Source organism: Balaenoptera ricei, chromosome 20 (assembly GCF_028023285.1).
Source record: "Balaenoptera ricei isolate mBalRic1 chromosome 20, mBalRic1.hap2, whole genome shotgun sequence".
Taxonomy (NCBI): domain Eukaryota; kingdom Metazoa; phylum Chordata; class Mammalia; order Artiodactyla; family Balaenopteridae; genus Balaenoptera; species Balaenoptera ricei.
The window spans coordinates 41,422,249-41,445,950 of record NC_082658.1 but is presented as its reverse complement, the minus strand read 5'-3'; the positions used below and the strand labels follow the sequence as shown (position 1 = coordinate 41,445,950).

General features: G+C 55.6%; 2 protein-coding genes across 5 annotated transcripts in view; one reads left to right on the top strand and one right to left on the bottom strand.

Moving 5' to 3' along the window:
• ZNHIT3 (zinc finger HIT-type containing 3) overlaps window positions 1–1,280 on the bottom strand; it is a 43,383-nt gene extending 42,103 nt beyond the window's left edge. For both annotated transcript variants that reach the window (XM_059908415.1, XM_059908417.1), the window contains exon 1: window positions 997–1,280. The gene's annotated coding sequence lies outside the window, so the exon portion shown is untranslated. The remainder of the gene's footprint in view (window positions 1–996) is intronic.
• On the top strand, window positions 298–8,759 carry CA4 (carbonic anhydrase 4). 3 transcript variants are annotated; one of them, XM_059908413.1, is made up of 8 exons: window positions 298–388; window positions 4,982–5,035; window positions 6,023–6,178; window positions 7,093–7,238; window positions 7,358–7,456; window positions 7,710–7,773; window positions 7,906–8,069; window positions 8,443–8,759. In XM_059908413.1, the coding sequence occupies exons 1-8, from the start codon at window positions 298–300 to the stop codon at window positions 8,635–8,637; spliced, it is 969 nt and encodes a 322-aa protein (XP_059764396.1). In that variant the 3' UTR covers window positions 8,638–8,759. The 3 variants fall into 3 exon arrangements, with proteins under 3 accessions (XP_059764396.1, XP_059764397.1, XP_059764395.1); XM_059908414.1 differs by lacking the exon at window positions 298–388 and adding an exon at window positions 505–713; XM_059908412.1 differs by lacking the exon at window positions 298–388 and adding an exon at window positions 1,913–2,275.
• The last annotated feature ends 14,943 nt before the right edge of the window (window positions 8,760–23,702 follow it).

Genomic DNA, 23,702 nt, shown 5'->3' with positions numbered 1-23,702 from the left:
GAGCAGCTTGGGAGGGAACAGAAAAAGGGATAAGACCCAGAGAATCAGCTGTCACTGCCTGAGAGAGAAAAGCAAGCTCTCTTTCTGGGGACACCGGATTCAAGAAACACCGTCGCACATCCCTCAACTCCGTCATCCCTCCGACGCTATCTCCATTCCCCGAGCCTCCAGCCCCAGCCCATTCCAAGGTCCCCCCGGGCTGCTTCCGAGGCGAGAGGGCTGCGCAGCGGTCCGCGCCAAAACGATCCAAGGCAGGAATCCGGGGTCCCCACCCTTGTGTGGATCGAGTACCTTGCGATGTCGCTACGCTGGTCCCAAACCAGAGACCAGGTGTGGGACGGGGGAGGAGCGAGGCAGGAGGACGCCGCCTCTGCGCTGAAGGACAGGGGTGGGTGAGGGGCCCTCGCGCACCGGTCGGAAGGTGACCAGGCGGTGGGGGTGGGTGCGGCGCGCAAGTGGGGGGTGGAGGCTCTCAGATCAGGGACAGGTGAGGGGAGGACCCGCCAGGGGGAGGAGCCGCTACCCGCGTCCTGCTGTCGGGGCTCCCTCCCGTCGCGGCTCCGCTATAAAACCTGGGTCGGCGGGACCGCGGCCCGCCCGGCGGCCTCCTCAGCGCGCGGTCCCCGGCTCGGCGGCGTCGCCACTCCTGCGCAGGATGCGGCTGCTACCGGCGCTCCTGGTCCTCGCCGCCGCCTGGCCCTGGGCCCGCGCAGGTGAACGAGGGCTTCGGCCCCGGGACCCCTCGGTGGCCCTTCCGTGGCCCCTCGGCGCTCGGGCCCCGCGCACCCCGCCGAGGCTGCGCCCGGGGCGATGGGGCGGCGCGGGCGGCGGGAGCGGAGAGGCGCGGGCGGCCGGGCGCGGCGGGCGCGGGGCAGCGGGTGCAAAGCGTGTGCGCGACTGCGGTGTGCGGGGCCCGCGGCCCTCGGCCGGGCGCCGTGCGGGTCCGGGGCAAGGATGCGTCTCTGAGCCGCCGCGGCGCACGCCTCCGTTTCTCACCCTTTCTGGTGTTCCTCCGTCTGCGTGGGTCGCTGTCCGTCCCGCGGGGGCTCAGTGCTTGGTGGCTGCCCCCGGCCCGGGGCAAGGACAACAAATTGGGTGCGGTGGGGCCCGGTCATCCCCGCTTCCCACCCTGGGTGCCTTGTCCCCGGACGCTGCCAGCATCCTTCACCTCCAGAACTGTGTAGGGAGCCTGGAGGGGGACATCCGGAGACCCGAGCCAAGCCGGTCTTTCCGGCCGGGGTGATTTTCCTTTAAAGATTAATGGTGAGGCCGAGCTCTTAATTATTCGCCTAGGTGGAAGGTGGCAGGAGAGGGGTGTTAATATTTGATAAGGAGTTGAAGGCGCCTCCAGCGTCTGGGCACAGGGATCCAATCTGGCACCTTCTCTGCGACCCCACGGGGAGCCATCTCCTCGGAAGGAGGTACCCATCTGCCAGTCCCCATCTCAGCTACCCCTCGGATGGTCCTTGGGGTCCACCTGGCCGAATCTCCTCTGTAAAGCTAGATGCTCCTCTCTTGGAGTCATGGGTGCGGGCTGAGTGTGCCCTCAGCAGCAGAGAAGGAGACCCTTAGCCGGCCCATGGTGGGGTATGAGGGGCATCCTGCAGCAACTCCCGGCCTCTTCCTAGGAGAGGAGGAAACAGAAAAGGCGGGATGTGAACATTTTTATATGTAGGGTTGGAGGTTTGAAACCTACTTAAGCTGCTGGGCTTGTAGAAGAGAAACGTTTTGCAATTAATGTGGCTGCTTTGTAGCTGTGTGGCTTTGGGTCACTTCCCTCCTTGGTAAGTCAGTTTCCTCCTTGGGTAAGTCAGTTTCCTCGCTTACAAAACAGAGAGTAATCTGACTCAGGTATTGTTCTAAGGATTCAAATAAGATAGTGGGCGTAGGTGCTTAGTGCCGTGCCTGTGTGGCACATAGCAGGCACTCCATAGCCACATGGCCTGGGCCCTGCCAGCCAGGAATCTCTCTCAGCCGCCCCCTCTCACAGGCTGTGCTCCCCTTAAGCACTGGGGCTTTCTGACTGGGAGCTGCCGAGGGTCCGGCCTTCCTCCCCCATTTCATCTCCTAGGGAACCTGAGGCTGGAGAGTGACCAGGCTGTACATCGACGTCCTCAGACCATCTGCTGCCAGGGAGAGAGGAGGGGAGAGGGTCATAGGCCCCTTCAGAGTCCCAGACCCAGCCAGGAGCTGCTGAGACTTTGCCCAGGACATCTTCGGGTTTCGCTGAGCTGGTTTTCAGGATTCCTCCCTCCCCCTGGAGTGGGAGGGTGGGGTGAGCAAGGTCCACCCGAGAGAACTTCTTCAATCAGCTCTAAAGCAGGGGGCTGGGGTGGTGGGCACGTCAAGGGTGGGGGACAGCGGCTGGGTGACTGGCGATGGTCGTTAGTTCTCTCACTCCATCTCTGGTCAGGGCAGACGGACTAGGCAGCATCCTGAGCTTGGAGCCAAGACCTGTGGGTAGCTCCTCTCCTTCCCAGGCCCTCTAGGAAGTGGCCTGAGAGAACTGGCTGGTAATTATCTGTAAGGGCCGCTCCCTTATGAACCAGTACAGGAACCTGAGCTGGTTTGTGACCCTGCCACCACTTGCCTAAAAACCAGCCCCTACCTTCAGCCTTTGGATATAGACCTGACCCCCAGCCTTGGCCTCATCAACATCATGTTTTCCTGGCTCCTGCTTCCTAAAGAGGGTAGTTTCAAGAGCATTCAACCAAGCAGGTCAAAAGTCTCTGTGATTAAGACAGTGGATCAGAGGTCACCATGACAACCCTAGGAGCTGTAGCCAGAAGCAGGGAAGAGCAAATTCCTAAGAAAAGCTCAGCCTGGACCAGATGGGCTCCAGGGAGGCTGACAGGGGTTCCACCCGTCAGAGCTGGCTCCTGAGGATTCCGGCTCAAGCCAGGCTTCCCCTGAAACAGCTTCCCCCTGGGTGTCAGTCACCAGGAGGGGCCAGCTCGACCTCAGAGGCGCCTTCTGCCTTCAGGACCTGTGAGAGGTGGAGAGCCAGGAGAAACATAACAGGAAGCCTTTCACGGATGCAAATGACCTCCCATCCAGTGTGTCCTTAGACACTGACTCTGGGAGATCAGTGGCAGCTCCTTCTGCCTGAGGCAGCAAGTAAGAAAGTGGGCTCAGAAAAGTTAATGAACTCTCCTGCAGAGAATAAGCAAGAGTCAGAGCCAGGACTGGAGGCCGGGTGATGGGCTCCGGCATCAGAGCTCTGCCAACATGCAGAGACGGGCCTGGATGGGAAGTGGCCACTGCCCTTTGCAGAGTTGACCCTCGTCAGGCTTCCCCAGATGCAGCAAGTCCCAGGGTCAGCAGAGCCCTGTCCCGGGCAGGGGGTGGACTGGCCAGGGGAAGACACTGCAGGGACTGTCCATCTCTGAAAGAGGTTGTGCCAGCAAAGTAGGCACAGCATTTGATCCAGACCTGGGAGACTGGGAAACCCCAGGAGGCTCTGAAGGGCCCAGGGTGCGGAGGTGGTCAATTTCCTATAGATGCTCAGTCTCCTGGCCTTCCTCCCACCCCCTACTGAGAACCTGCCCCCCCCTCTCCACCCCATGCCCATTGCAGGGACCCCAGAGGAGGTGGGCTTGGGTGGGGATGGATGTGCTCAGAGGCCTTAGCTCAGGCTGAGCAGGAAGCTCTGCTTTTCTTAGGAATTTCCTCATCCCTGAGTTCTTTCCAGCTCACTTCATTTCTCTCCTCTCCACCCCTCCTTGACTTTGGCCATCTGTGCCCTGACAGGAGGTTGAGGAGGGGAGGGAGGGAGGGAGCCAAGGAGAAGGGAAGGACTCGTCAGGGACTTGACTAAATTCCAACTGCCTGGAACACTCTCTACCATCTCTCATTTAATCCTCCCCACAGTCCTATGAGGTGGATGGTATTAGTTCCATTTTACAGACAGCAAAACTAAGGCTCAGAGAGATTAAGTGACTTGTCCCTAAACCCACAGCTCCTAAGTGGCCCAGCTAGAATTCCAGCTCTTATCAAATGCTTTGTCCACCCTGCTGGCACAGACTTTCTTTTAAAAATCAATAGACTAATTTTAGAGCAGTTTCAGGTTTACAGAAACATCAAGCAGAGAGCACAGAGGAGAGGGTTCCCATGTGCACAGTTTGCCCTGTTGTCAACATCTTGCATTAGTGAGCTACGTTCATGATGCAGCCTTCTTTTCAGAGATGTTGGTTCTCCTGTCTGGAGGCAGAGTGGGGGATTGGAAGGCAAGTCTGTCTGGTCCCAAACACCAGGACTGCAGGTTGGAGGGACAGGGGAAAAGACCTAGCTGCCTTCCTCCCTGCAGGACTGTGAGAGTTTAGGCAAGAATGGGTCTTAATAGCACAAGAGGGTGTGTTCCAGGGAGGGACTAGCCTAATCTCCCTCATCATCCCATCAACTCTGGGAAAGCAGCCAAGCTGAACGTGGCGGTATTGTCCTGGGGGGCCTCCTCTTCCCCTCTCACCAGCCTCCCTTCCAGGTTTGAGGGCGGGGATGCAAGGAGGGAGGGGGAGGCCGATGAGCAACAGGTAGTGTCCAGGCTAGCCCCTGGGGAGAGCTGACCCGCCTTGGAGGGCCCCTCGAGGGCTGCTGGCTGTCTGGTCTACATTGTCTGAGGACAGTGCCCTGGGCAAGAGGACCAGCGGATTGGCTGTGGGTCAGGGACACCTGGAGCCTGGCGGTTTTGAGCGCCTCCTTCTCCATCCCTACATTTTCTTCTTAAGGCTCCTTCCCCTGGGCCCTCTGTCCCCCAGGATGGCACCCCAGGAATGCTCTATCCCATCCCAGGCCAGGTTCTGACTCCAGGGATATTCCCAGCCTCTGACCCACTGTGTACACACACACACACACACACACACACACACACAGAGTTGCTTGTGTGCACACAGTTCACCAGCACTCATAGAGACAGACATGTGTGTACACAGATACACTGACATGTTTCTGCACAGGCCTCACATCCTTCCTCTCTCTGTTCCAGGGTCACACTGGTGCTACCAGAATCAAGTCAAGCCCTCCAACTACACCTGCTTGGGTAAGTGCAGCGAGTCTTGTGGTAGGGACCCTCCAGGTTGAAATGGAGACCCAGGGAAGGTGGGAAGGATGAGGTGATGGTGGCCCCAGTCAGATATCAGCTCCTAACACACACACACACACACACACACACACACACACACACACACACTCTCTCTCTCTCTCTCTCTCTCTCTCTCTCTCCCGGTGCTCAGGGCACAGGGAACATAGAGTGACCTGAGTTTTTACTGGGACCTCCTGTCATCATCTCTGACACCAAGAGAGTCAGCCCTCTGGTCCTCTGAAATAAATCAGGAGCAGCATCAAAGGGAGAAATTCAGTTTGCTCCTCTCATAACAAAATGGAGAGTTGATTCTGTTCCAGTGACACCCCTGCATGTGGGCCTGGGTGGCGGTTCTTTGTACTTTTTCAAGCGCTGCCCGGTCTCCTGCAATCTGCTTTCCTCCCACCGTTGCTGTTTTGGTGACTGGGCAGTGCTCCCCAACCCCCGCCCCGCTCACTGGTGTGGGAGGTCCCGGGTGCAGGGGGCTGGGCTCCCCTGGGGCTCCTTCCCTGCCTCCCAGTGCTCAGATAAGGCTTAGTGTCAAGTCACGGGGTCCTTTCACAAGCGGCCCTTCCAGGGGACGCCACCGCTTCCACGCACTCTCCCATCCACCTGCTTTGAACTTCGGAACCCCTAGGAAGCAGGTTATCACGGAGCTTTCCTTTCCCAGCCCAGCATCTGAGGTGGTCCCCTACCCCGGAGCTCACACCCTAGTCCCACCCTGTCCAACACCACGCCTTGCTGGTCTTGTGTGAGTGTGAGTGTGTGTCTGAGGAGGGAGAAGGGTGAGGGCGGAGTTCTGTGCCGGGCGTCCCCCCAGCACAGCCTGCCAGCCATCCAAAGACCTTGCTGCCTTGAGCCGGGCCTGACCCGAGTCGGGTGGAGGACGCCACACCTCGGTGCCAGGCGCCCCTGACTCCCGGCCCACCCTCCCTCCCTGCTCAGGGCCGGACCAGTGGGGCGATAGCTGCCAGAATGACCGCCAGTCTCCCATCAACATCGTCACTGCCAAGACACTGCTGGACCCAAACCTGGGACCCTTCTCCTTCTCCGGCTACGACAAGAAGCAAAAGTGGGCCGTGCAAAACAATGGCCACTCAGGTAGGTCTCAGATGGGCTGGATGCAGGCCCCGGACAGCAGGGGCGCGGGATCCTGGGACCCAAGTTCCCCAAGGACTGGAGGGTCGGGCTCCTCCTGGGAGGGCACACCGGGGGGTCCACTTCTGCTGAGGAGAGGCTGAAAAGCCCTGGGCGGGGGAGAGTGCGGGTCCTGTGTGGGCACAGCCTAGGTGGGGTGGGTGGTGGGGTTCATTTATTTGCCCCAGTGTTTCTTGAGCATCTATGTTCTAGGCACTGGGGCTATGGCAGGGAATGAGACAGACAAAATGCTTGTCCTCCTGGAGTTCACAGTCTAGCAGGAGACACTATAAATAAAGAGACACATTGTACAGGGTGGACGTTGGAAAGGAGGGAACATTGTATCAGTATTTTCAATCCTGTATCAGAGCAATCTGTAGTGGGGGAGGGGACAGGTTCTAGGAAGAGGGAACAGCATGTGCAAAGGCACAGAGGCGTGAAACAGCTTGGGGTGTTCAAAGGGCTGCATGTGGCCCCATGTGCATGGAGGACAGAGAGAAGCCCGGAGCGGCCAGAGCCAGCCCAGGGTCAGTCCAGCCGGGCCTGGGGCAGGTCGCCCAGGGCTGAGGAGTCTGGACGTGGCCCTGGGAACATTGGGGCACCGCGTGGAGGGGGTTGAAGCAGGGGCGGGACCGGGCTGAGTTGCATGTTTGGGCAGCGAGGGGTGTACAGAGGGAGAGGCAGACAGGGAGGCCAATGAGGGGGCCAGGGGAAGGTCCAGGCTGTACCACTGTTCCTGTCCCTTCAGGCCCAGGACCGTAGCCCGTGAAGGGTGCGAGGTAGGAGAGAAGGTCCTGCTTGGGTGGAGCTGGGATGAGGGGCTGGGAGAGGCTGGGGGAGGTGGGTGCGAGGACTCTGCCCCCTCCTGTGCCCTCCAGTGATGGTGTTGCTGGGGGACGAGGCCTCGATTGCTGGAGGAGGACTGACCGCCCGGTACCGGGCCAAGCAGCTGCACCTACACTGGTCCAAGGTGATGGATTGGGGCTCGGAGCATAGCTTCGACGGGGATCGCTTTGCCATGGAGGTGAGGGACCTCTTCCCAGGTGGATGCCTTGGCTGGGCTCTGGGTATACTTGCCTTGGGCAAGAAGGAGGGTCCAGCACCCTGACGGGTTCTCTCTCCATCCCTCTCACCCCTTACCAGATACACATGGTACATGAGAAAGAAAAGGGGACATCGAGGAACACGAACAAGAACCAGGACCCCAAAGATGAGATCGCAGTGCTGGCCTTCATGGTGGAGGTGGGGCTGCCATCCCTCAGGGTTTGAGGGGCTGCTTCTTAGGATCCAGAGACCTGGGATCCCAGCAAGGCAGGAGGGGGCTGGAGAAGCCCCGACTTCCCCTCTGTTTCTCAGTGACTTGTACATCCCCATGTGGGGAACCCAGGGCCTTTGAGGGCCTCAGTCCCAGAAGCTGCGTGCCCGCCCCACCCCAGACTGGGTCACCACCGGCTCCCCACAAGCCTCTCTCAAGCCCCTTTCCCTCCTGTTCCAGGCCGGATCCAAGAATGTTAACTTCCAGCCCCTGGTGCAGGCGCTGTCTGACATCCCCAGTCCCAGTGAGTCAGGATGGTGAGGGGAGGCGGGGGGGGGGGGGGGCTGGGGGAGGGGAGAAGACATCTTCCTACAAAAGACGGTCTGGATGGTGGAGGAGCCTGTACTCTCAGAGTGAGGCGTGCGAGTCTCCCCAGATATGAACACCACGCTGAAAGACATCAGCCTCTTCGACCTGCTCCCCAAGAAGGAGAAACTGAGGCACTACTTCCGCTACCTGGGCTCGCTCACCACACCAGGCTGCGATGAGAAGGTGGTCTGGACCGTGTTCCGGGAGCCCATTCAGCTCCACGAGGACCAGGTACACGGGGCCCTGGCTCAGCTCCTGGAAACTGTCCCTTTGCGGGAGGCCCCAGAGCAGTCTGGGGCTCACCAAGCCCCCAGGTGAGGCTAATGCAAGCTCAAGCTTGAGAACCACTGTTCTCTGGTAACGGTGATGACAGTAATAGCAATCACAGGCCCTCAAAGCCCAGAGCTGTGAGTCCCCTCTGCTTAGGAAACTCATGGGAGCTGAGCCCCCATGGATGCAAAGCACTTTACATCCCTGACGCTTTTCCTCTGCACAAGAACCGGAGAGGGCTCAGAGAGGCCAGACGACTGGCCTGAGGTCACACAGTGAGGAGTGCAGCTCCACCAGCTTCATCCCTCCCTGCTGAGCCCTGTGCCTTCCACAGATCCTGGCATTCTCTCAGAAGCTGTATTATGACAACGAGAAGAAGCTGCAAATGACAGACAATGTCAGGCCCCTGCAGCCCCGGGGGCCGCGCCAGGTTTTCAGGTCCCAGGCCCCGGGACGGCTGCTGCCCTTGCCACTGCCCACCCTGCTGACCCTCGCGCTCACCTGCCTGACAGCAGGCTTCCTCCGATGACGACTCATGTTTGCACGCTTGACCTCTGGTCTCAGCCCTTAAGAGGGCTTGAGCCTCTGTTCCTCAGGCTTCCCGGGTTGGACTTTGGTGATGATTAAAATATGGACATGTTTTTGGAGAAACCTCTCTCACGTCTGTTTTTAGTTCCCACGACTACTGCTGCCCTGTTCCCCTCAACCCACCCCCGCGTGCCAGGGTAGGGGCCTTAGGGCCTGGAGATTTCTTCTGAGCAGGCACCCCTCCCACCTTTGTGAATTCCCCGTTGACGCCCCATTTGGAGAGATGCCGAAGGGACCTCAGAGCTCCAACACAGCCACAGCTGGAGAAGTTCCAATCCAGCCTTTCATTATATAATGGGGGAAGCTGAGGCCCAGCAAGGAAAGGAGGCTGGGTGGAGGCCACATAGTGAGGCCACGGCAGAGCCAGCTGAGAGCCAGCCAGCACCTTCCGCCCTGTACTAGGGGTGGAGAGTGCGGGTCCTGTGTGGGCACAGTCTAGGCGGGGTGGGTGGTGGGGTTCATTTATTTGCCCCAGTGTTTCTTGAGCATCTATGTTCTAGGCACTGGGGCTATGGCGGGGCATGAGACAGACAAAATGCCTGTCCTCCTGGAGTTCGCAGTGTAGCAGGAGACACTATAAATAAAGAGACACATTGTACACCGTATCAGACGGCTGTGGTCAATCAGTGGGAAGGGGCATCCATCAGAAGACTTGCAGGAGGCAGTGGGGGGAGGCCACCTGGAGGCCAGCAAGTGTTCATGCGTGGAGGAGAGGGAGGGAGGGAGGGGGAGAGAGACAGTGGGCGAGAGAGGAGGGTGGGGAGGGGGAAGGGGGAGAGGGGAGCGGGGGCTGTGGTGCAGGGGCTGCAGGGGTGAGGAGTAGGGGAGCAGTTAGGAGCCTGATGCCTCATCCAGGAGCTACTGGGTCACAGGTGAATCCAAGGGTCTTTGGCCCTTGAACTTAGGAGCTGTCAATGAAGGCACCCCTCCCACCGCCCCAAGATCGTGTCTCTAATGGCTTTTTCCTTTCTGGGGCCCAAGAAGGAAGTGAGACTAGGAGGCAGCAGGTGCAGAGAGGAGGGTCCAGAAAACAGGGAGAAAGAAATAAGGGCCCCACAGCTGGGTCCCAGGCCAGGCTGGGCCCTGGGGGCCAGGGGTTGAGGGGCCTCAGGCTCTGGTACCTCGTCATCCAGGGCAGGGCTGGAGTTTTGGAGGAGCGTGAGATGGATTTTAAGAATGGATTTTGGGGGCTCCCCTGGTGGCGCAGTGGTTAAGAATCTGCCTGCTGATGCAGGGGACACGGGCTCGAGCCCTGGTCCGGGAAGATCCCACGTGCCACGGAGCAACTAGGCCCGTGCGCTACAACTACCGAGCCTGCGCTCTAGAGCCCACTTGCCACAACTACTGAAGCCCACGTGCCGCAACTACTGAAGCCCACACACCTAGAGCCCGTGCTCCGCAACAAGAGAAGCCACTGCAATGAGAAGCCCGCGCACCGCAACCAAGAGTAGCCCCCGCTCGCCGCAACTAGAGAAAGCCGGTGCACAGCAAGGACCCAACGCAGCCAAAAATAAATAAATAAAATAAATAAATTTATAAAAAAAAAAAAAAAGAATGGATTTTGGAGGAGCGTGAGAAGAGGGGAAGAGGCCAAGAATGGGCCTTGCTGGGTGGCGAGGGGCCCTGGGGCCAGGTCAGCTGGTGCGGGGACAACCTCTCTGTAACAGGCTTCCCGTCTGGAGGTGATGAGATGGATTCCCACAGGAAGACGCAGAGCTAGGCCAGCACACACGGGATTCCATTACCCGACGCTGGAAGCCCTGGCTTGCCGTTGGTCTCTGGAGGGGAGCTGGTTGGAGGTGACCTCTAAGCCTTCTCCCACTCAGATACCCTCAGGTCCCTGACCACCCCCAGCTGGGCTGAGGGACGAGGGCTGCTCCTCCTCCACTGCAGCCTCCCTCTCCCTTTCCTCCTTCGTGACCAAGAATAAGCACCCCCTCCCTTCACTGCTGACCACACAGCCAGCCTTGGGGTGGGGGGTTGGTATTACTGTCACTATGGCAACAGCAGGCAGCTTGTGTCAGCAGGGGGTGTGTGGACACAAACCTGTTCTCTTTGGTTCCCACGCAGGCAGGCTGGGGGGATCTAGGATCCAAGCTGCGCCCTCCTCCTCCCCTCCCCCTTTCAGGCTCAGGGCTCTCACAAGTCTGAACTGCCCCTCCCCCCCAACTACACCCTCAAGGCAACGTTCAGTGAATAATGTGGCAGCAGAACCAGGAAGTCCCAGCTCTTTTCTAGAGAGTAGGGGAGCCTGGGCCTCTCCAACCCCCCGCTGCAGGCACACGACCCTCCCCCCGGCCCCACCCCGCCCCCCACCGTCCCTCTGACCCCGCAGTAATAAACCTGGCCAGTGGGGGCCAGAACGGGCACAGCTTGTCCAGGCCCCTGCACCTGGAGGCCAGAGCAGGTGCTGTCAGCGCTCGACTTACAGCAAGGTCACTGCTGGCCAGTCACCCCAGGAGGGGGCAGCCCCGCCCCTGGAACTGGCCCCTGCGTCCTGAAGGCCGAGGCCAATGAGCTGCGCGCGTGTGCTCCTGAGAGCGTCCGATTCTGAGCAGTTTCACTCCCCTGCCCCCGCCAGCCCCCGCCCTCCACCCTCCGCAGACCCCTTCTCTGGAGAAGGTGCTCTAAGCTCCTGGTGCCCAGCCAGCCTGGCTCCTGACACAGCTCCGCCAGAGACGATGGGGGCTACCAGCAGCCCCCAGCCCTACTTTCACCCACTCCCGAGTCCCTGCATTGGGTACAACAACGTACGCACACACACGAGCACACGCGCGTGCACACACACTTCACCGCGGCCGACCAGGGCTGGGGAAGGCTCCATGGCTGAAGGTTTGGGCCACCACCTGACGTCTAGGTCCCTTAGCACAGACCATATGCACGTTCACTGAATGCCTGCAGGCGCCGCCGTGGGCCACACGACAATCCTATAAGGGGGGTATTTCTCCCGTCGCACGGATGAGGATGCTGAGGCACAGAGAGGGGTTACGGGACCTGTCAGAACCCGGGGTCACTTCTCTGCCTCTTGGGCTGCACGGCCAGCTTTCCCTCTGGAACAGGGGCGGGGTGGGGTCTGCAGCACGCTGTCCCACCCTGTCTCCACATGCTGCTCTGTATCCCTGATGGGCTGTCCCTCTGGCCCCCTGTTTAGATTTGGCACCTGGGAGGGAGCCAGGGGCTAAAAATACTCTCCATGTGTTTAGATGATTCTTAGAAAATAAACTTCCCCGTCTTGGCTCTCAGTGTGCACACTTGCTGGCCCCGGTTCCTGTGGCTCTGATCTGACAGTGTTGGGAGGGGGATAAGGGAAGCAGGGGGTGGGGGGAGTAGTAGGGTCTGTAGGGGCCCAGAATCAAGCGTGGTGGTGGTGGACGTGCCCAGGCGCACATGTAAGTGTAAAGGCTGCTGTGTCACAAAACTCCAGGGGCTGCCTGTACGGAGACCGCATTGTGAACGCTGCCCCGGCGTGGTGGGCCCTGAGGCTCCGTGCTTCTGAGTGGGTTAGGGGTGGGAAGAGGCAGGGAAGCTGGTAACCTTGCAGGGATGGAAATGTGGCTTCCCTGCTACGGGCCTCTTTATTCCCCTGCAAAATGGGCTAAGGCTGGCCCTTCTATCTAACGGGGTCTAGCTGTCCTCAGGCTCCTGCTGGTGACCTTGGCAGGAAGGCCAGGCCCGTGTCTGTGGGTGGGACGCTGCTCCTGCACCTTGCATTGCACGAGTTCTAGCGGCTCTGCTTGTTTATCTGAATAGGGACAAAGGCATTATCTCCTCTAGGGACCAAGGACATGTTCCTGGCCCCCCTGTGCCCAGGGAGGGGCTTCCTCTGGAGGGAGTGACAGGACAGACAAGTCACAAGCCAGTTCCTTCCTCAGAGCCCTAGTCCCAGCTGAGACTGGACTCATATTCCGAGTGTTGCTGCTGCAAAGCCTGGGAGGGTGGGGATAGGCACAGGGGCCCGGGAAGGGACGTGGGTACATGGAACAAGATTTTTCTTTCAACAAGATCGAGTCTTTCAACAAACACTATTATTTCCTCTGTGCCAGAGACTGATGATTCAGGGAGAAAAAGGCCCATCTGTGCCTTTCCCACAGGACTCCCAACCGGAGGGCCTACAAAACATGGGCCGTGAGGGGGGCACAGGGGCCCCGGACCTGGGGTTTGAGTCCCTTTCCCCTGCTGACTAGCTTGGTGAGGTGACTTTGGTAATTTAATTCACCATTCTGAGCCTGTTTCCTCATCTGTAAAATGGGGACCGGGACGGCATTTACCTCATAGGGTTGCTGTAAAGATGAAACAAGGTGCCTGGCCAGGAGGATGTATTCAATAATTTGTAGTTACTATTATGATTCTTTTTACTAGAGAGAGAGCACTGAAGGATGGGTAAGGCCTACAGATGGGGAAACACTGGCTGCTTCTGGGGATGGAGATAGGGAAGGGTGGGCAGAGGCTGGAATTCCGAGGATTGATGCATTGGTTCGCCTCTGGGGTCAGCAGCTGATGTTTGGTTGGGTAGCAGGGCTGCTCCTACCCAAGGGGGGACCCTCCCATCCCCAACACACTCACGGGGACTGCCGCTCTGCTCAGACACGCAGGGGCGTCCCCAGAGCCCTCCGCCCCACCCCACCCGTGCACAGAGACGTCCACTGAGCCAGACCTCCCAGCCCGACCTCGGCCCAGCGTTGCCTAGGGTCCCTCAGGACATCATCAGGAGGAGCCAAGGGGGCCAGTGGAGGCCCAGGCTGCCTGCAGCTCTCCTGTCCCTGCTTTGCTAGGTGGGGTCAGGGTGGGAGTTTGCTTTGCTCCTGTGGGATTGACTGGGCTCCTAGTTCACCTTCCTCCAGCCCCTCCCCTCCCTCTTCCCGAGGAGCCGCGAACTCACGCACGCACCCTCTGATCCATCCCTCTCTCCAGCATGGGCTCTGTCCCTGCTGTCTGCCAGCAGGCCTCTCCTATTCGCATTTGCTGCAGGCTTCCCCCAGCACATGGTCTGGGTTGCCGGACAGTATAAACAACAAATAAACAGAAAAACAAGTAAATTTTAGTATAAATATATCCCTCCCAAGTTGCATGGGGCACACTTACACTAAAACATTACCTGTTGTTTATCTGAGATTTACATTGCACTGAGGGTCGTGTATTTGGATTTACTGAATCTGATGGCCCTACCCTCATCCCACATACGCCAGGGAAACTGAGGTAAAGAGAGAAGGGTGGGCAAAAGAAGGGACTAGAGGCTGAGACCACCACCCCTTCCTCCTCCTGGTCCTTCTCCTTCTCCCTCCGGCTGGCCACACCTCCCAGGAACTGCTAGCCAACTGGTTTTCCCTCCCGGAATAGAAGATTCTGGTGTATCGGGCTCCCCATGGGGAGGGCAGCTGGGCCCGCCTCAGAAGGGAGCTGGAGCAGGCCCTTCTGCCAGTGGATTTCCTCCCCACTGTTTTCCAAAGAAATGGGAGAGGCCGGTGCCAAGGACATCTCTTTATCTCCCTTTCCTGGTCTCTGCCCGAGCCCCCCTCGCTGCGCTGGATGTGCCGGGGCTCCCTTCCTGCAGTCGGGCTCCCGCCCATCATCCCAGCCACCTCTCGCGGAAGGGAGCCCCCAGGGAGCGCCTGGCGGCTGTCCCAGGAGGGGTCTGAAGGGGCCTGATGCCAGGATTTTATTTACAAACTGAGGAGAGTCTCAAGAGGTGCAGGACCCCGACGGGGTTGAAACGCCCGTCCACGTCACAGCCTGGGGTGCAGGCAGAGAAGGATCGAGACACCAGCAGACAACTGAGTCCGGTCCGTTCAAATCAGATGCTCTTCCTCTAACTCCTTTCACCTTGTAATCTCCCCATCTGTTTAACGACCTTTAGCTCTCACTATTTGCACTCCTGCACTGTTATGCAAGGCCGTTTGTAAGGTAATTTACACCTACTATCTCATCTCATCCTGACAGCAACCTTTAGAACGTAAACTCCCACTGGAACAGCTGCTGCAGGACAGTGGGGATTTTCATCTGTTTTGTTTCCTGCTTGAGGTGGGCATGGTGATGCATGGCTCAGAGCCCCCTTCAAGGAATGGTGTGTCCCAGCTCCGGGTGCTGTGGCATGCGGACCTCTTCAGCCGTTGGCCTCTCCAGGAAGGGGAGGCTTCTTTGCTCAAGGTCACACTCCTCTCTGCAGACCCGCAGCCGTTGACTGACCAACAGGGGAAAAAGTGGGATAAAGGGCCGGCCCCATTTAGGGTGACCCCAAAGGGCCATTCCAGCATCAGAGCTCTCGGTGGGGCCAGTTGAGGTTAGCACTGGGCCCTCGTGGCTGCTGCATTTCTCTCCCCAGTCCTGCTTCCGTCTCTTCCCTCCCACAGGTGCTGGTCCTCGAGGTACTCCTTAATAAACATCCTGCACACGCAACGCCATCAGCTTCTCAGGAAGCCAACCCCAAGGGCATCAAGTGTCCGAACAGTACAGAGCACACGGTGGGCTCTCAATCAATACTCACTTGGAAGTACCCTGGGGCAGGCATTGCTGCTCCTGACTCTATACAAATAAAGGTATAATCAGAGCAGCTAACGTTTACTCAGGTGAAACTATTTGACATGCTCTCTATCTCAATCCTTAGAATGAGCTTCTGAGATGGGCATGTCCTCCACTTTCAGATGAAGAGACGAGACAGAGGACCCAGAGCTGACAAGTAGGAGAGCAGTAGTAGGATTTGGACCCAGACCATCTGATACTCAAGCCTACCCTCTTACCATCCCTTTTCGGAAGGAAACCAAGGCTTAGCAAGGTAAAGGATCTCGCCCCTTGCCAGCCAATGAGTGGCCACCCGATCTACAAGCCCCACAGTCCCTGCTTGAAATGAGTGCTGCTGGCCTGAAAGTGCTTCTAAGGAGTCCTCAGAGGGAAGCTTGGATTTAGAAACCACCAGTCTGGCCAGAGATGCTGGGGACACATGCTGTTCCCTAGATCTTCACTGCTCTCCCTGCCCTTCCCCTGCTTGTGGCTTGTCTCATGAGGTCCACACAGCAGCCAAAACCTGGCTTAAAAGTTAACTCCTTTGTGAAAGCTTCCCCGATCCCTGCTCCCCTCCTTCTCCACCAAGACCCCCTAAGGGAAGACTGGAGGATCCCGTCCGAGCTGTCGAGCTGTCGGAGGATGGAAGTGCCAGGCCAGGGTTGGCCACGTGGAGGCGGGGGGCGGGAGGGAGGCAGGCAACAAATGTCAGGGTGAGTGAATAAACGGAAAGATGACAGTAAAGCACAGAATTAGCAGGCACCAGTCCAGGGCTGGGACTAAATATTTACCTTGCCCATCGGGCAATCCTGAGAGATAATCCTTGTTTTCTGAGTTCTATTTATGCAGACTTTCCTTCAGTAACTGACACAATCAACCTGGTTTTGTTATAGTTTGAACAGCTGTTTCCACACGTGGGGCCAGGGCATAAGAGGTGCTTTATTTATTTTATTTATTTATTTTTGGCTGTGTTGGGTCTTCGTTGCTGCACGCGGGCTTTCTCTAGTTGTGGCGAGCGGGGGCTACTCTTTGTTGTGGTGCGCCGGCTTCTCATTGCGGTGGCTTCTCTTGTTATGGAGCACGGGCTGTAGGCACGTGGGCTTCAGTAGTTGTGGCACACGAGCTCAGTAGTTGTGGCGCACGGACTTAGTTGCTCTGCAGCATCTGGGATCTTCCCGGACCAGGGCTCAAACTTGTGTCCCCTGCATTGGCAGGCAGATTCTTAACCACTGCGCCACCAGGGAAGCCCTGTACGAGGTGCTTAATCCTTGGCTTCCGCTGTGCACCAGCATCATGTGTTCTCCCCAGTGAATCTGCTTCCCCATCCTTGGGCCCTAAGTCCCTTTGCCCCTCCATCCTGCAGGCCTGGCCAGGCTCCACAAGGCTGCAGGTCAAATTGGGGTTTCACTCTAGTTTAAGCTGTGGCTTCACATGCAATCAAGGATTGAGTCACACTGGGGCTGCTTGGAGGGTCATAGGACCCTCCACGGGTGCTGGGACTATTGCCCGAGTGGACTCCTGGGAGGCACCTCTCCTAAGGGAGAGGCGTTGGGTGTGACATGCTGGGTCCACGTGAAGCCTCAGAGTTGTAGGGGTGAAGGGATGCGGAGTTTGGAGTGGCATCTCTCAGTCAGCCTCTGGGGTTCACACTGGGGTCATAAGGGGAATGGAAGTGGCTTATAAAAACCGGAAGAGCAATTTTACCCAAATACTAACGTGGGGGACAGCAGCTCTGCTGTGGGAACACTCTAGCAGAGTAGAAGGGCCCAGCGGGGGACTCCGATCCTGGTGCCCAGTCTGTGGGGGGAGGCAGTGGTGGTGTTGGATTAGGGGTGCCTAAAAGATCAGGGGGTCCTGCCCAGCGGATACCACATGACAGCTGAAAGGACTAGTTCAAAACACATGTAGATACCCTCCGGAGGCTGCATCAATGTGTAGACGGAGAGTGGGATTTTTGCAGGAGTAAGAGTGAGATCCATTGAAACCTGTGTATTCAGAGAGTGACCTTCACTGAAGCCCAAGGTTGCTTTGGCCAGGCCAACACAGTCGGCACAGAAGCTGGTTCACAGATGCTGTCCGTGGAATTTGGTGACGGTTCAAGTTCAGGGAGCAGGATGAGGCTGGTCTGCGCTCTAGATGAGGAAACGGTTGCCTCAACAAATACCCATGCAAGCAGGATTAGATGAAACGTTTCGTTCAAGCCTTTGCCGGGCGCTGTGGCCATGCTGCCACTTCCAGGACATTCCCTTTCTTTTCTAATCAGTCAGGGAGTTTAGATTTCCCTCTACATTTATACTGCTTATGTTCCCAGAGTCCAGATTAGGCATACTTTCTCTCTCCTGACGTATATGAGTTTTGGATTGAGGCTTGACATTTCATTATCATCAAAGGGGAGAGATGAGAAAACCAAAGCTGGGCTCATAAACCCTGGGGAAAAAGACAATGGGCTGCTTCTTTGGGGCTCAGCACAGTCAGAATTGAATGGAAGGCCGCTGAGGAGTCAGCCTGCTGCGTGATTGGCCCACTCTGTGGGCTGGATGGACATGTGGTATCTGGTTTAGAAGCCCAGGCTTATGGGCGCAAACACCTAGTTATAAATGGTCAGGCTCGATTGTTCTCCCTCCCTTCCCAGGAAAGGCCAGGAAGGAAAAGGCCTCAGCTGAAGGGAGGAGGCATTGTACTTGGTAGGTCAGGCATCTCAGGTAGCCCGTCTGGCAGGGGGCCTGTGGGGAACATGGGATTCTCACGGCTTCTGTGGCTGATGGCTGCCTTCCTGAAACCAGTTCATTCAATCCTGGTCTTTCCCATCCTGCCTCTGGCACAATCACCTCCCTGCTAAATCCCTGATACTACCAGGCACTCCAAAGTCCAGTTTGGAGCTAGTGGCCTTGACCCGCCCCAGAGTCCTTTCTTTCTCCCTCCCTGCTCCCACTTCCCCTTCAACACCCCTTCCTCCCTCCGTCTGGCTCCTAAAGCCCCTGGGCCCCCAGAGGTGAAGAGAACAAACCTAGGAAGTCGCTCTCCCTCAAGAGTCACTGAATGGCTATTTGCTCCCAAGAGTTTTTCATCTTCCAGGAAGAGGGAGAGGAGGCTGCTTTCAGGACACCTACTTCCTCTCCTCACATAACAATAATAGTTTGCATTTGCATAAGCATTATTGGTTGTAAAAGGGGTTCACGTTCACTTTCTCATTCAGTGATTATCACAATAATCTCACTGATTCTGTTGCCTCATCTATAAAAAGAGATGATAATGCACCCCTCACAGAGCTGCGGTGAGCATTAAAGAATGAACGAAACATGCATAGCTTGGGGTCTGGCAAGCAGTAAATGTCCGTTTAATGGCTAAGTGCCCTCTTCAACTTTTCTCCCGATTCCAAGGGCAGAACTATCCTTTATGCCACATAGTAAGTGCTCAATAAACATTTGATGTATGAGTGATAAACTCTGCCCTCTCCCTTTCCCATCTCTCCCAAAGTGAGAGGATGTTTATTTGCAACTCCAAGCCACAGGGAGTTCTGCAAACAAGGAGTGGCAGCAGTGACTTTCTCCAGCCAGCAAGGTGAAAGGCCACAGGCCCTGGGGCTGGGTCCCTATAGATGCCCTGCCACAGACTGCTCCAGTAGTCTCTGCAGCGGGGGAGGGAAGTTGACTGGCCTTCACTCTAGTTGGCTGGCTTTTCCTCCCTGCCCAGCCGGATGTACTGAGAGTAGCAAAATGGCTTTGGAAAGGCCCACCCTGCTGGCACGGCGATTTCCAGCAGAAAATGAGAATGCTCTGCTGTTGAAATCGAGCAAGACCCTGTGGGCCCTCCTGGGTACAAAAGCCCCTCCATGCCCACCGTTTCTTTTTCTTTCTTTTTTTTGGCCGTGCCACGCGGCTTGTGGGACCTCAGTTCCCCCACCAGGGATTGAACCTGGGCCCTCAGCAGTGAAAGTGCCGAGTCCTAACCACTGGATTGCCAGGGAATTCCCTGTGCCCCGTTTCTTGTTTGTAGAAGCAAGCTGTGGTCTCCTAGGCCTTCCCTGAGTTCCAAAGAGCAGATTCAAGCAGTTAGTAATTAAGGAAGAGAGGGAATACAGAAACAAAGGAAAAGCAGTCAAGAAACAATAGTTCAGCTATGAAACAGAGTCCTAATTCCTCCTGAAGGGATATACATAAAAATCTGACACATACCTTTGAATTGTTCTGCAGAAACAAGGACCCACATCTGGTGGAGGAAGGTGACTGCATGCTGACCACAAGCATGTAGACCCCAGGTGGTTGATGTTGTCAGGAAAAGCTTCACCCTGTTACCTCACCACACACCAGTCAGAGAACTGAGCGTGAGCTGGTCACGCACCCCAAGACCCCGCCCCTTTATCCCTAAAAGCCTTGCGCCCAGGCCAGCCAGTAAAGGGATCTGAGACAAACGTACTTCTCCATCTTCTCGGTTGCCACCCTCTCTATCAATAAACCTTCCTCTGCACCAAACTCCGGTATTTCGGTTTGTTTGGCCTCAGCACCGGGTACTCGAACTTGGGCTCGACAGCAGTGTTGCTGGGGACCATTCTCTGGGAGCTCTTCAGGGATCAGCACTGCATCATGATCGACTATTTTCTTTTTTTTTTTTTTTGGCCGCGCAGCGAGTCTTGCACAGTTCCCCAACCAGGGATTGAACCCGGGGCCACGGCAGTGAAAGCCCCAAGTCCTAACCACTGGACTGCCAGGGAATTCCCCATGATCGACTTTCTGAATGCTTTAGTGTCCAAGGGGCTTTATTTATATTTTTTTAAAACAAATTAAAAAAAATTTATTTATCTATATTTGGCTCCGTCGGGTCTTCATTGCTGCGTGCAGGCTTTCTCTAGTTGCAGCGAGCGGGGGCTACTGTTCGTTAGACTGTGCGGGCTTCTCATTGCGGTGGCTTCTCTTGCTGTGGAAAATGGGCTCTAGGCGCGCGGGCTTCAGTAGTTGTGGCACGCGGGCTTCAGTAGTTGTGGCTCGCGGGCTCTAGAGCACAGGCTCAGTAGTTGTGCGCATGGGCTTAGTTGCTCGAGGGCATGTGGAATCTTCCCGGACCAGGGCTCGAACCCGTGTCCTCGGCACTGGCAGGTGGATTCTTAACCACTGCTGCCACCAGGGAAGCCCCCAGGTGCTTTACTGAACATCTGATCCAGAGTTCCCAGAGGCTGCTCAAGCAGCACCCCATCCTCCACCCTCACTTCAACCTGAGCAACTCCAACCTCACCTGCTTCAGCTATGGGTCCTTCAGATAAAATACAGTTGGAGGGGGCTTCCCTGGTGGGTGCAGTGGTTCAGAATCTGCCTGCCAATGCAGGGGATATAGGTTCGAGCTCTGGTTCTGGAAGATCCCACATGCCACGGAGCAGCTAAGCACATGCACCACAACTACTGAGCCTGTGCTCTAGAGTCCACAAGCCACAACTACTGAGCCTGCGCTCTAGAGCCCACGAGCCACAACTACCAAGCCCGTGCACCGAGAGCCCCTGCTCCACAACAAGAGAAGCCCCCGCACCACAACAAAGAGTAACCCCCGCTGGCTGCAACTAGAGAAAGCCTGCGCGCAGCCATGAAGACCCAACAAAGTCAAAAAATAAATAAAATAAATAAAATTATACATAAAAATAATACAATTGGAGGAAAGGGTCCTGCCCCAATGTTGTTTCAAAATAAACGTTTAAGACCACTGACATCAGGCAAACCCTTCATGATTCACAATGGAACAGAGGTGAAGGGGAGACAAGTGACCTACTCCAAAGTCATACCGTTCTGCAAGAAGCAGAGCAACATGGCTTTCTGTGGGGTCACCTAAGATGACGGCCCTGAACTAGGGGCTGGAGCAGCCCTGCTGACCATGGGCATCTCCTGATCCATCCTGGGGGGCTCCCTGCTCATCCTCAATACAGAAGGCCCCCTCTCTATAACCCCAGTGAGCGCTGGGGTTTACCATCAGTGCAGAGGATCCCGCCATGAAGAACCGAAGACGCCCGCCCCCGGGGCCTCCAAGGATCTTGGACACGGCCACCAGCCCACTCTCCCTCCTGGTCCTCCTCTCCTGTGTTCTCCGGGCCACACTAGGTGGGCTCCTTTCTCTGGCTTGCCTTCCTTCTCTTTTTCCACAGCCCTTCTAGTTTTCCTCCCATTTCCTGCCTGTTTCCTTTTTTCTTTTTCCTCTACTTCCTTTGATCTTCTTGGAGCACTTGAAGCCTAGTTTCCATCTGCATTCCTCTTGGGCTTGTGGTAAAGTCCAAAGTTCATTATCAAGAGAAATTTCAGCAGAAGTGGATTGTGTATTTGAAAAAGAGAAAGTTAAGTTACAGAAAACACAAATTTGTTTATAACTAAGTGGTCTCAGATTAGAGTATACTTAATGAAAACCATGGGAAAATGTTTTGCAACCATACCAAAATACTTGGCAATGTGAAACACTTTTATGAGAGCAGGTCTGACCTTCTCAGGCCTTCACAACATGGTTTCTCCTGCTTGTTATCTTCTACTATGCTCCTCGTGCACCTTCAGCTCACCTCAAACGGCCTCCACAGCCTCTGGAACGCACCACCTCGGCTGCCTTTTCTGTTCAGACTGCTACACTGCTCTGCACACTTCTGACAAGAAAATCCTGGTCTTGCTTCATGGCGCTGCTCACTTCCCTTTCCCATATGGTTTTCCCTAAGTACTCTGCCAACAGCTACTGTCTAACGTCCTCAGTCAGCACTTCATCGGAGACAATTATACCTACCAATCCTCCTTACATGTGTGCATATGCATATCATCTTTCCCTAATTAGACTGGAAGTAATGATTCATTCCCTGGAGCAGTGGTTTCCATAAATGACCAATCTGCAGGACAGTGCCAACTGGCTACAAAAGAATCTCCCCTGAGGAACTTATTAAAATGCAGATTCTGGGGCTTCCCTGGTGGTGCGGTGGTTAAGAATCCACCTGCCAATGCAGGGGACACGGGCTCGAGCCCTGGTCCAGGAAGATCCCACATGCCGCGGAGCAACTAAACCCGTGCGCCACAACTACTGAGCCTGTGAGCCACAACTACTGAAGCCCACGCACCTAGAGCCCGCGCTCTGCAACAAGAGAAGCCACCGCAATGAGAAGCCTGTGCACCGCAACCAAGAGGCCCGCGCACCGCGATGAAGAGTGGCCCCCGCTCGCTGCAACTAGAGAAAGTCCTTGCACGACCCAACACAGCCAAAATAAATAAATAAATTAATTAAAAAAAAAAAAAAGAGTAGCCCCTGCTCGCCCCAACTAGAGAAAGCCCGCGCACAGCAAAGAGGACCCAACACAGCCAAAAATAAATAAAATAAATAAATTTATATTAAAAAATGCAGATTCTTGGACTGCTTGGGAGAAGATGATCTCATAAATCTGGGTGTCAATAGGCACAGAGCACAGATGTAATATGACAATGTGGGTGGGACTCTGGAATCAGCACATTTAACAAGCTCCTAGTTGATTTTGATGATGCTCATGAATTGCCAGGTTGGGAACAGCTGCCCCCAGAGAATCTAGCACAGAGCTCTGTACCTAGAATGTGCTCATATGTCGTTAGCTGTATGCTTCTTGACTGGTAATGAACTTGAGCATAACATTATTGTTATGTTATACCTGTGTTCGGCTTCTCTAAGTGGGGAAAGAATACTATTATTTGAGTACCCAATAGGTGTCAGGGCCTGTGCCTATTTACATTCATTATCTATTCCTTATAATAATCCTTTGAAGTAAAGTGGTATTCTCATTGGGCATGACAAATCTGAGGGTCCAAAGAACTTGTTTTAGTGCACAGTTGCTGTAATATAGCAAGACCTAGAATCTCTCCAAGTCCATGACCTTCTTACTTACCAGAGGGCATAAGAGTGGTGGCTAGTATCTGGCTTGCAAATATGTTTTACTTGGACAGCACAATGTTTAAAAATTAAAAAACAAACCTGCCAACATGTCTAAATTGGATATTTTGTATAAATATCTGGATTTCTGGCTTCTCTTTAGGGGGGAAAAAAAAGGTTTGGTCTAACACTGGGGCCCGCATTCCTGCATGGCAACAAATGGAGCCTTTAGAAGGATGTGTGCCCTACAATTCACCACTATTCCCCATTCTCATCCACAGCTGGACCAGCTTCTCTTACACTCTGTTCCCAACCTGGTCCCTATAGGTCTCTGAGTTTGCAACTCCTGCACTCTTATTTACTACCTTGCTTTCCACTGGTAGGAAGTTTGGCAAACCTAAAGGCAACCTCTTTTTATTGCTCTATCATGTATGGGTCTCTGATCATAGACGTAGGTGTGTTTCTGACCTTCTGATTTCAATACTAAGAAACCTGGTGGTACATCATCAAGGAAAGCTGGGATCTCTGTTCCTTAAGCTGCGCATTATGGCTCTAGCCTAGTAAAATTCTATAGTCAACCTTTAAAATAGTTGGAGAAAATGTGGCCATTCATCTACTTGCTCCAATTCAATGGTATCTACAACGAAGAAAAGAACCCATAAGTGAGCA

Coding starts and splice junctions, on each gene's coding strand:
- CA4 (XM_059908412.1), top strand. CDS start 1,939: ATGGCCTGGGCCCTGCCAGCCAGGAATCTCTCTCAGCCGCCCCCTCTC. Junction 2,276..4,981: donor CCCTGGAGTGGGAGGGTGGG/GTGAGCAAGGTC, acceptor TCTCTGTTCCAG/GGTCACACTGGTGCTACCAG. Junction 6,179..7,092: donor GCAAAACAATGGCCACTCAG/GTAGGTCTCAGA, acceptor TGTGCCCTCCAG/TGATGGTGTTGCTGGGGGAC.